Source organism: Acomys russatus, chromosome 2, assembly GCF_903995435.1.
Source record: "Acomys russatus chromosome 2, mAcoRus1.1, whole genome shotgun sequence".
In the NCBI taxonomy this organism is placed as follows: Eukaryota; Metazoa; Chordata; class Mammalia; order Rodentia; family Muridae; genus Acomys; species Acomys russatus.
The window spans coordinates 66967181-66979388 of record NC_067138.1 but is presented as its reverse complement, the minus strand read 5'-3'; the positions used below and the strand labels follow the sequence as shown (position 1 = coordinate 66979388).

Below are 12208 nucleotides of genomic sequence, written 5' to 3'. Positions count from 1 at the left end.
CATGAGGACCTGGGTTCATGTCCTCAACACCCATGTAAAAGTCAGGGGTGGTAGCGCCCACTTGTGGCCTCGGTGTGGCTGGGGGCGGGGTGGGGTGGGGTGCAGAGACAGCAGATCCTGCGCGGGGCCCTCCAGGGGCAGGAAGAGAAAGTGGGGAGTGATTAAGGAAGACACCTGATGTTGACCTCTGGTCTCAAGTCTCATGCATACACAGGCTCATGTGTTCTGTGCACGTGACAAATACTGCACTGGGTGCTTTATAAATATTTTCTAATTTAACCCTCCTCAAGTTTCTTTTTCTTTTTCTTTTTTTTTTTTTTGGTTTTTCAAGACAGCGTTTTTCTGTGTAGCCTTGGCTGTCCTGGACTCACTTTGTAGACCAGGCTGGCCTCGAACTCACAGTGATGTGCCCGCCTCTGCCCCTCCTCAAGTTTCTTGCTCGTATTTAGTACAGACTCAGTTAAAGCAGCTGGCAGTTGCCATTTATACTCAGTTTCTCTTCCTTTGCTTGAGGGACCAGGTTCTTTTTTTTTAAAGTATTTATTATTATGTATTGAGTGTTCTTCCTGCATGTACACCTGTAGGTCAGAAGAGGGCATCAGATCACATTACAGATGGTTCTGAACCACTATGTGGTTGCTGGGAATTGAACTCAGGACCTTTGGAAGAGCAGGCGGTGCTCTTAACCACTGAGCTATCTCTCCAGCCCTGAGGGACCAGGTTCTTATGCAGCAAGCAAGCACTGTCTTCCAGAACGTGCCTCCTCCTTGGCAGAGCTCTGGATCTCTTTGCTTCACACTTTTCTGTCTTTGTTTTATTTTCTTTGTTTTGTTCTTTGGTCTGATTTTTTTTGAGGCACAGTCTCCTCTTTTGCCCAGGCTGTCTTCAAGCTCTCAGAGATCTGCCTGCCTCTGCCTCCCAAGTGCTAGGAACAACAGTTTGACCTCCACACACCTAGCTTTTGTTTTGTTTTCTGATCTTTTGGCACATTCCTCAGCTCTCCCTAGGGTGTTTCCGAAGAACATGGAGATTCCCCTCCACTCACAGTCCTTCTGGTTCTGTGTTTTCACCCTTTTTTGGTACTTGAGTGTATTTTATCTTTTTCAATATTGCGCAGACTTTCTGAATGAATGTCATTTTAAAGATTTATTTTTATTGTATTTGTAAAGCTGGGTGTGGTGGCGCACGCCTTTAATCCTAGCACTTAGGAGGCAGAGACAGGCGGATCGCTGTGAGTTCGAGGCCATCCTGGTCTACAAAGTGAGTCCAGGCCAGCCAAGGCTACACAGAGAAACCCTGTCTCAAAAAACAAAACAAAACCAAGATTTAGTTTTATTATATTTGTATGAATTTTTTTCCCCCTGCATGTATGTGGAAGTCAAAAGAAGATACCGGTCTTTTGGAACTGAGTTGCAGATGGTTATGAGCCACTGTGTGGGTGCTGTAACTGAGTCTGGGTCCTGTGTAAGAGCAGCCAGTGCTGCTAACGGCTGAGCCATTTCTCCATGCTCCCTGACTAGATTTTCAGTTCTTTATCACTACTTTAGAATATAGCCTGGTGTTAGATTGCCAACTAAACTAATGATGAAAAGAGGCACATTATAGCTTGCTTTATTATTTTTGTGCCTAAAAAAAACGGTGACAGAGCTGAAATGGTATGCTGAGACCTTTCCACTTTCCTTCTTATAAGGCTAGACATGAAGATGAACCAGAAAAAGGCAGTGAAGCTCATACGGCCCACGTCTCTAGGCTGCTAGACTGTCAGGGAGGTAACTCCATCTTTGCAGGAGAGAAGTATTCTTTTATTTTGACTCCTGCATTCCTGAAGTGTTCTGTTTTTCTGCTTCTCAAGCTGCTGCTTCGTGCTTCCTGGGCTCCATAGAAGGTGGCTCAGAAGTACCAAGAAGCCAAAAGAATGACCAAGGGTGATTGGATGGTGGTGGACTGGGAAAGGAAGCAGCTAAGCAGGAGGATGCTGAGGCTCCTTGTTAACTCTAACTGCCTCCTGGGACCAGGTTGTAAGCGCCTATGGGCCTCCTCTGGCCTTCATCTCATGGCCAAGGACTCTGTTGTAGGCACGCTTTCAGTTACGTTGTCACTGCTGATTAGACAAGTGCCAGCTCTGCCTCGTGGTTGCTATCTTTGCATTGGGATGCATTTTACCTCTACAACTCTGTTGCATTTTTTGAGTTTCCTGGGCTTTGTTACTGATTTTGTCTTTACTGATACTCTCCTTTCCAAGCCTGGTGATTAAACTAAAACTCTACTTTGATGATTAAGTTAACATTCCAGAAATGTCCTCTCTGTTGTCTCTAGTTGATCTCCTCTCAAGTAAAAATGGTTACTTGGTTGTTGTGGAGACTACCAGTCTACAATTGCTGTATTAAGTTAATTCCTTAGGAATTGCAGGAGGATGTTTTCTATTTGTGTGACTCAGAAACTATGTAAATTTTTTTGATTAAAAATTTCAGAGTGACTGGGTCCCCAAAAGAATGTTTGCCAAATTAGAAATACAGGCACTGTCTCTTAGAATCAGTGGCTTTGTTCATTCATTCTTTATCCCACAAGGTCAAATGGTTAATTGTGCATATTTTTGTAGGCATAGCAAAGCATTTTCAAGGTTTTTTTGTAAAGGGTTTTTGTAAATGAAGTCGCCTGTTGAATTCTCTTATGAAGACTGAGCTGAGGCTTTCAAGACATGCTGAGGGCAACAGAATGTCCATTATGAATGGCGCATTTGAGGTGGGAAAGGAATGGACAGGCCTCGCATAGATTGCATGTCATAATGTGAGCATGTGACAGGACCAGAGCTGCTCTTTTAGAAAGGCACTAAAGAAAAATCCAGGGTTCTGTCCCAGCTGTAGCAAACCTCTGTGACTAAGTTCACGTCTGTAAAGTCATTCACATTGTTTCCCTCCCAGCACTGTGGATGTGAACCGTTAACAGCTGGAACAGAACATGTCCTCCTAATCATTTTGCTTCTATGTTTTGTTTGTTTTTGTTTTTGTTTTAATCAGGAAGTAGCACCCACTTGGAAAGAATAGAACAGATATTATAAGGGGTTTTAATCAATGGAGGGACAAGAAATGAAAACAGCAGACATGCTGAGACATTGGCATCTTCCTTTAGTGTTATGTTACATCTAATATATGCACAAGCATCTTGATAACTGGTCCTTATGACTTTGTAGGTAGTAGATCACCTGAGTAGTCTTGGTCTGGTTCAGGAAAGGCTCTGCCATTGATCCTGTCCTCATTATTTTCATTGTGATTTCAACTTATATGTGCAGTTGAATCTGAGTTGGAGATGGTAAGGGTAGAGGGTAGTTAGCTAATCTAGTGAGGACTTGCACTTACAGCCCTCTAAATAAGCAGAGCCACAGTGTGCTCACATATTCTTCTGTACACATCCATATGTATTCTGTTTTTACAGTTAAAATTCATAGAATATATAATCTGTGTTTTAAAAGCACCATAATAGAAGCTGGACATGGTCGCACATGACTTTAATCCCAGGCAGGTAGATCTCTGTGAATTCCAGGTCATCCTGGTCTACAAAGGGAGTTCCAGGTAGGCAGAGCTGATAAACAAAGAAACCCTATCTGGGAAAACCAAACTAAACAAACAAAAGCCAGTATAATAGAATAAAACCTAATAAAATGTCTCTGCGAGTTGCCATCCTACTTGAAGTGTTATTTGGAGTCGGTTCACTCTAACTATTTATCCAGTTTCTTTACTATTGGACCTAGATGTTTGTGGATACTTTTCTCTGCCTTTAAGGTAGGGGGCGCTTGACCTTTTTCATCATAGCTAATAAGACAGTGCACTATAAGCACACTAGGTGGCTATAGCCACCCCCTTCATGAGGATGGGTTCTGACATCAGCTGTCCCTCCCCATCAGATCTTGGAGTCCTTGTGGATTGTTATGAGCCGGAACGTGAGCCTGCTGTTTACCACGGTTACCACACTGCTGACCATCCTCTTCTACAGTGGCACTGCGCTTCTCAACTTCGTGCTTTCCCTGGTATGTGCATACAGAGAGCACACATTGTATTGCCTTATGCATCACAGCATCTTCTGGGCTCTGTATTTGCATGTCTGTCTTCTGTAGGTTCACAAATGTGATTTTTTAGGAGATACTGTCCTTTGTTTTGCAGATAATTTTCCTGACCACACTGTTTTATCTGTTAAGTTCCAGTGATGAGTACTACAAGCCAGTGAAGTGGGTGATCAGCCTGACACCACTGTCCCAGCCAGGCCCTTCTTCTAATATCATCGGCCAGTCTGTGGAAGAGGCTATCAGGTAGGGATGGGTTATGCTCTTCTCACTCCTTTCATAAGCTTCCTGTGGCATCCCAGTTGCCTTCCTTGCATTTCACAGAGACTTTCAGTGTTGAGCTCGTGAGGAACGTTGGTGTGTCAAGACCTTGATCTTACTTTAAGAAGGTCCTAGAAGCAGTGCCCATGCTTTGAAGAAAAGTTCCACTTTCCTCAAAGACTGTGTCTAAGACTGGCTGCCCACAGACAGGCTGTAGTTTGCTTTCTCTCATCTTGTCACTTGCTCAGGAGAACCCCCCCATCTTTCACCACATAGTCCTCACCTCCTTAGGACCTTACCTGTTCTCAGGAAGTCCAGCGTGGATCTGGGCTGGGGGTAGATGACGCCCCTGTTTCTTCTCTCTTGTTGTGTCACAGCTGTGCCCTGCAGGGATAAGATGGTTATTGGAAATATGGTGCTTAGTTATCTCCAGGTCTGAGCATGTTACCTGGCCAAAGCCTCCCGCACAGCATGCCTGTGGAGTCCATGTGCTGCGGTCCAGCTTCTGACTGAAATCCTTCTGATTTATAGCCGCAGGCTCCTTGGCCTTCTCTTGTCCTCTTTCTGGAAGGGCTTGGTTGTTTGCAGCCTAGGCCTCTTTAGTGCCTTCCTTGCCCTTTGTCTCATTGCTTATGTTTGTGGATACCTAACTACTGATAGTAAATAGGCCCCTTTCTACTAAGGAGTAGACAAACAATTATGAAAATTGCTATTTATTCAGTAAATCTCAGTGACATCAAGTGATAAGCTACATAGTGGAATCTTGGGCATTTCTGTTTCCATAAACTTCCATCCACAGATACCTGACAATTCTTCCTGGGTTCTCCTGGCTGCCTCTCCACTGTATTAACCTAACAGCTATGGAGATGACCACATTGATCTTTGGAAGCCCCCTTTATTTTCCAGAAAAGTGTGTGTACGCCTAAAGAATGTCGTGTTTGGGAATGCCGTCAGCTCTTTCCCCCATTCCTACTTGGGAAGCTTCGGGGAGGCCTCTTGGATTGAATTGAGTGTCATTTGACATTTTGAAAAATTGCTCTTAACACCTTTCTGGTACCTTTGAGTGTTTTTGTGGAGCCATCATATAAAGATTCCAGGTTACAAGTGTATTATCTTAACACAGCAACTCTCGAAGTGACTGTTGGTAAAGAAACAAGTTTAACTTCGCTTCCAAGTCTGTGTGACCTCTGGCCCTTACTGGATAAATAACACGATGAAAATCACAGCAATAGGCTATTTTCTGTGTGTCCACTTTCTAAAAATCTTTTGCAAATACTCTTCCCTTAAATGGGAAAAACAAAACAAAACAAAAAGTAGCCCAATAGTGTAAAACTATCGAAATAGCCTTTGCAGAAGCTGGCACAGTCCTTCCGTCAATATGGTTGAGGGCAAGCTGTATGGGAAGACAGGCGCATTGCCCAGGAAGACCTTTTAAAAACCAGCAGGGATCCAGCTCCCCACCGGAACCTTATTCTCACGGAAGCTTAGCCTTCCTCAGATTACAGTTCTGGAATGTTCTTATTCTGCTTTCTCAAGAGGGAGCAACTTTCTGACTGACATGGAGTTGCTTTATACAAGATACTTCTGCACCCTCCCTACCCGAGTCTCTCTTGTTTTTTTTGAGACTGGATCTTATTTTGCCACCCATGCTGGCTTTGAACTCGATATCTCCTGTCTCTCTATTTCCTGAGTTACTAGGATTACACATACATTCCACCATGCCAGGCTTCATTCATCATTTAATACAGGGAAGGGGGGGAGTTGAGTGTCAGCACTGTAGTCCTGGCCTGTTGGTTTGAAAGGTAATAGGGTGGGGGTGGGGTTAAGTCAGGGGCAGCTGTTTTCAGCTGTGACTTAGTACAGGCTTTTGCAGTCTCCAGCCCTGTGTGCTGTTTCTCTACAAGCTTAAAATAAAGACTTAACTTGTCTGGGTTTTGCATGCATTCCCCTCAGGAGTTTTCAGGAGGAAAATAAATGGCAGTTAGTCGTGTCTAAGAGCCTAAGTAAGAAATTTTATTCTGAAGGACTATGTTCAAGTAGGAACAGGATGAAGGTGAATAGGAAGGATAGACAAACAGTTATGAAAATTGCAATTTATTCTGTAAGTGCTCAGTGACACTAGCTTTAGAAATAAGCCATTACTCACCAGTGTATGGTCAAGTGAAAAATCACTAAATTAAGTTCATGTTCAAGTTCAGTGAGTTGCAGGTGGGGTGAGAATGGGAGTTAACTGCATGATGAGGCAGAAGTGTGTATTCCTCAGGATTCGCCTTCCGAGCTGTGTATTTCCACTGTGATCACTGTGGCCTTGGACTTTTGAGCCTCATCATTTACATTCTAAATCCATGTTCTTCCAAATTGAGTACATTTGCCGTTGAGTTTTCATTTCATCTCAGGAGTTTGAGTTAGTGGCATGCATCCTGGATCCCCAACCATTTTCCTCCCTTTTGCAGCATGCTGCCTCCCGAATGTACACGTCACACCCTTCTCCCCGATGCTCCCATTCTGCTTGCTCTGGTGGAGATATTGCACATTACTAAGTTGCATGTTGTCACGGCCTCAATGCAATTTAGTGTGTGTGATATTTTCACGTGAGTGCATGCACACAGGTATGGCTCTTGCTTGCTGGGATTACAGCTTTTTCGTGCTGGAGGGTGGAACTCCTGGTGATGAATTACATGTGAGAATGTTATGTTCTGTAAGATTTGATTCAGACAATGGTCATGGTCTACCTCTCCCCCAGTTCTAAAAAATTGAAAGTGTTTTAGTTACTTTAAAAAAGTCAGTATTGCTTCTTAAGTAAATTGATGTTTTCAATTTGAATGAATTGTTGACTGAACGAAATTCTTACAGATTTAAAGGTGTAAATAATACTTGTTTAAAGTAAAATATACAACAATGAATATAAAGTATGTCTGTCTGTATTTATTTTTTATTTATTTATGTTTTTTTGAGACAGGGTTTCTCTGTGTAGGCCTGGCTGCCCTTGAGCTCCCTCTAGACCTGGCTGGCCTCAAACTCACAGAGATCTACCTGTGCCTCCCGAGTTCTGGGATTAAAGGTGTGTGCCACTAACACTTGGCATACTTTTTTTTTTAAGTGTTTTTGAGCTGGGTGTGGTGGCATATGCCTAATCCTACCATTTGGGAGGCTGAGGCAGGAGGACTGTTGTAAGTTCTAAGCCAGTATGAGCTACATAGAGAGTTTAAGATTAGTTTGAGTGATATACCAAGACCAAAAAAAGTCTCATACACAAAAATATAGGTGATGGGATATTATTTTTTGTTTGAGATGTCCTCACATTGTAATAAAGAGACAATTTCTTACGCATACTTTGGGAAATTATCTGAAGTAAATAATGCCTTTTGACTGAGTGATAAAGGGTTGGTGTAATATACTTGAATGTTCATTTTATTAAATTCAAGGGAAATAGCCTTTAAAAACTTTGTCTTATATGTAGTTTTTCATTGTGATACTTGCTACATTTGTTTTATTGAACTTAAAGGTTTTGGTATAGATGTCTATAATTATATGTAATTGAAACCCTTTAAACATTTTAAGCATTGATCATTCATGATTAGTAAGCATTGTTAAGGAAACAAAATGTCTATTAATAAGTATAAGGGACATAACAGTTCTGTATGAATGTATGGCACTCCTGCCAGAGTTCTCAGGTGGTGCCCAGAGTTGGATGCTTCTGTCTGCGACTCTAAGTTGTTCCATGTGTAAACTCTGCTTCCCTGTAATGCTCGACAGCATCTGGGTGCAAGTGCACAGCCATGACCCTGCCTCATATACTAGAAATCTGCTGTTGCTGGATTTCTGAGCATTGACTGCATAGCTGGTTCCTGAGCAGATGAACGGGTGGGAGGGCAGGTGTGATGTAAGAGAGGCCAGCTGTACAGATGATACTAGAAGATTCTAGCATTTGCCTCCAGCCTGCTGTCCTAGAGTAAACACTGCAGTAAAGCAAGACATAGCAACTTTTTGGTTTCCTTCTTATCTCTAAAGTGTATGTTTATCCTGTAGTTTATTAAATGTGCAGTAGTACTGCCTCCTAAATAGATACGTATCTTAATATGAATATATAATATATATAATTGTATATATTCTAATTAAAGTATTTTGCTAGAAATACATTGATGATTACCTGAGTTGTTAGAAAAAAGTATCTGATAGACTCCCTACATTCAGGGTTGACTCAAACCTTTAATTTGTTAAAACTAAAATTTCTGCTTTACAGTATGTGTTTGAAGAAATAGTAGTATGCCTCTGATCAAGGGAGCTGGCGCCATCCTCAGTCGGAACGTTACACACTGTCTGTTGCTGCTCCTGGTCTGCCTCTCCATTAGCTCACCCTCTGTTTGAGACACATGTATTGCATTGAGGGTAGAACCCATAAAGTGGGTTGGAGCCATGGCCTCCTGGGGAAAGGGTACTCTAATATACTTCCTATTTGATCTGTAGAGAGGAAGGGTGAGCGCAGTGTAGCGCTCTTTCTTTTAAACTTTACTTGCTGTGTTTAGGCCTCAACCTTTCTTCCAACCTTCCAGCCCTGCATAGAGGAAAGAAGGTTAGCAGGGGTTATACTTCTCCCTGCTGTTTAGGGGCAGTTAGGTTCTTTTGGGCTAAATACAAATTTCTCTCAACAGCAGTCTCCTCCAAGCCACTGAGCCCTGAAGCATTTCTCACTGTCTGCTCCAAACTGGGACACCGTCCCTCTCTGGTCTCTTCAAACTGCTACATGCCATACACTAACATTGCACATCCCATGCTTTCTCTGTGCTCTTATTTATATCCTTATTTATAAATATATATTTATATATATTTATACCCTTGGCCACACCCCTCTCCATACCATTACCAGCTGCCAAAAGCCACGCCCTGCACAAGACAATTAACAGGTGTGGACAAGCTAAAGCTCAAACTAAAATTCCATGCTTGGGATTAGAACAAAAACATATTTACACAACACAATTGAGTTTACAAAGAAACAAAAACTTCCAATGCAAAGTAATGCCTAGAAATGTCAAATAAGTGCGGTATGGTTTTGGGCTTGACTCATTTTCTATTTCTTTTCTTCCTTAGACTTGGGCGTCCTACTTGTCTGATTACTGCTAGCCCATTTAATTATATTGGGCACAATTGTGTACAGTACGTTAGTTGGTGCCAGATAAGCTTTTCTTTGACTGTGAGAGCAAATTATCAGTATTTTTTGAGGGGGCAGCTTTGTGTGTGTGTGTGTGTGTGTGTACACGCGCATGTGTGCGTTGCCTTGTACATGTTCTTCACAAGTTCTCTTACTCAGCTACATTCCTTGTGTTTATGAGACAGGCTCTATCATGTAGTAAATGTCCATGTGTAGCTCTAGTCTGTACTTTACATTTTGTTTTTTTGGATTGTAGTATCTGATCATTGGTAGGTACTGTAGTGGTTTAATTATAGATGCATTATGATTACTTTTAAATGCTAGTAATTGGATCCAGGGCCTTATGTGCTAGGTGAGTGTACTACCTCTGAGCTGTATGCCCAGCTGTCACCTTCTGAATCTGGGAGATGAATGAATTCAACATTACAGGTTCTTATTCATGTAACCTATCATTTACACTTTAAATAGTAAAGTTGTATTAGCTTCCTGTTGGTAGTATGCCAAATTATCATGGACTCAGTATTTTAAAAAACACATATTCCAGCTTGGGAGGTCAGAAGCCCTAAAATGAAGATATGAGCAGGCATATGGTTTTTCTGGATGATATAGGGGAGATTTGAGGGCATTGAAACAGTCTCCTGATAGCCTGCTTCCCCTTCCTCTGTGTGCTGCTGGGCCTCCCCACCAGGAGGAGGTGATCAAATTGGGGGCAGCAGATTTCATGTCACAGGTAGTCCCTGCTCTCCACATAACTGTGGACAGTGAGCTGTTCATTGGCTGGATCTGAACAGGGGTCGAGGTTTATTGCATGCATTGTCCTTGGTGCAACCGTTTGTGCAGGTCCCCCCTGAGTCCAGTTCCTCCAGCCTTGATGGTCTCCTTGTGGGGCTGATAGGCTGTGGTCATATGGTGGGGGAAGAGGTTTCCTTCTGTCAGAGGTCTAGGGGAGGGGAATAGGGTGGAAGAGGGAGGGAAGGTGAGAATGGGAAGAAAGAAGCAAGGGGATAATAACAATAGGGATGTAGTCTGAATAAATTATAATAAATTACCAAAACAAACTAAAAACCCATTCTCTCTCAGGAAGCTTTAGATGGTGCTGCCCTGCTGTTTGCTGCTGCTCAAATGGCTGGTTATGAGCTACGCAGATGAGGCCATAGATTAACTTCTTTTTTCTTTTTTTCGGGGGGAGATGGGGTTTCCAGACAGGGTTTCTCTGTCGCCTTGGCTGTCTAGGCCTCCCTTGGTAGATCAGGCTGGCCTCAAACTCACAGCGATCCACCTGCCTCTGCCTCCCTTAGTGCTGGGATTACAGGCGTGTTGACACCGTGCCTGGCTTTGTAGATTATCTTCGTATCCCTCAGTGGGTTGCAAATGGGTTTGGTAACTGTGAACAGTGTGTGGTGCAGACACTCGGGGTCCACACATTAGCTGTAATGACTGTTATATACTGCTCTGGTTCAGGGTGGAGAGGAGGAGCTGTACTCATTACATATGGAGTTTTGGAATAAGCCAAGGCGACACAGAAAAACCCTGTCTCAAAAAAAAAAAAAAGTTAATCTCTAGCCTCATCTGCGTCGCTCATAACCAGCCATTTGAGCACCAGCAAACAGCAGGGCAGCACCATCTAAAGCTTCCTGAGAGAGAATGGGTTTGGGGTTTGTTTTGTGTTAAGTCACTCACTTTACTGCACCCTTCGTGCCAACTCACTTTCACTGTGAAAACTTGTAAATAAAATCTGGCTAATGCACACCCATATCTTTTCACACTAGACAAATTCTGTGAGACTGCCCTCACCCTAGTAGTTGATGTGTTTACTGCGCCTCCCCCCCCACCCAGCTTTCTTAATGCACACCTGCACTCTGGTGATTTTCTCCTACTGCAGAAGTGGTTCCATCCCCTCCTTGGCTGATGTATCGTTCTCAGGTCTCCTGAGAACGCAACCTATTTCTCTTCCTCATGCTTGCCCCTGAGGGTGACCTTTCCCTTCCTCTAATTAGACTGCTGCACTGTGTGCCCACTAAGCCTTGTCTCTTATTTCAGCCTCCTCCCAGATGTTTCCATCACTCTTTGGACTTACACTTTCCAGGCATTCTCCCTTTTTTTTTTTTTTTTAAAAATCCTCCCCTTCCATATCTCTGTGACAGCACTGTTTTTCCCCCAGCATTTGTTTTTCCTTGGACTCTTCATTTCCTTTGTGTCCCATGGGGTGTCCTCCTTTCTGGCTTTTTGATACATTTAAATCTGGGTCCTTGTTGAGAGTCATATGACACATTCTTGAGTGATGCCATTGGGAAAGGTGGCAAACGTTTTGCGGATGGCAAGCTATTCATTACCTCCATATTCAGAATCCCATGGCATGACAGAGTCACCTGACTGCAGATCTAGCCTGTGCTCTGGGAGCCTCCCTCCTGGGAATCTTTGCAGAAAATCTGTGCTTTCTTCTGTGTGCCGTGTCGCCTTTGCTGCCACCATCCTGTTTTTCAGTGACAGCGTCACCTTCTTGTGAATGTCTGCCCCTACAGAGCCCTGGCCTCTGTGGTTCTGTGGTACCTGGGGCTACTTGAGGCTGCGGCCTTTTCCACACAGGACTGCTTTCTTCTCTTCCAACAGAGAAGCGGAAATGAAGCACCCTCATGTACCATATGACAATTTAACCACAGGACACAGGCCTATTTTCACCCCTTGTATTTTCCTGCCCTGTTTTCCTGGAGCTAATAATCATGCATCTCTCCAGATGATTT

The 12208-nt window shown here is 43.2% G+C and overlaps 1 protein-coding gene across 4 annotated transcripts in view; it reads left to right on the top strand.

Annotated features, from left to right (window-relative positions):
• Positions 1-12208, top strand: part of Tmem245 (transmembrane protein 245) — a 75265-nt gene that overhangs the window by 48659 nt on the left and 14398 nt on the right. For all 4 annotated transcript variants that reach the window (XM_051162233.1, XM_051162220.1, XM_051162224.1 and 1 more), the window contains 2 exons: positions 3902-4024; positions 4158-4303. In XM_051162233.1, the coding sequence (XP_051018190.1) occupies positions 3902-4024; positions 4158-4303 (269 nt within the window). The remainder of the gene's footprint in view (positions 1-3901; positions 4025-4157; positions 4304-12208) is intronic.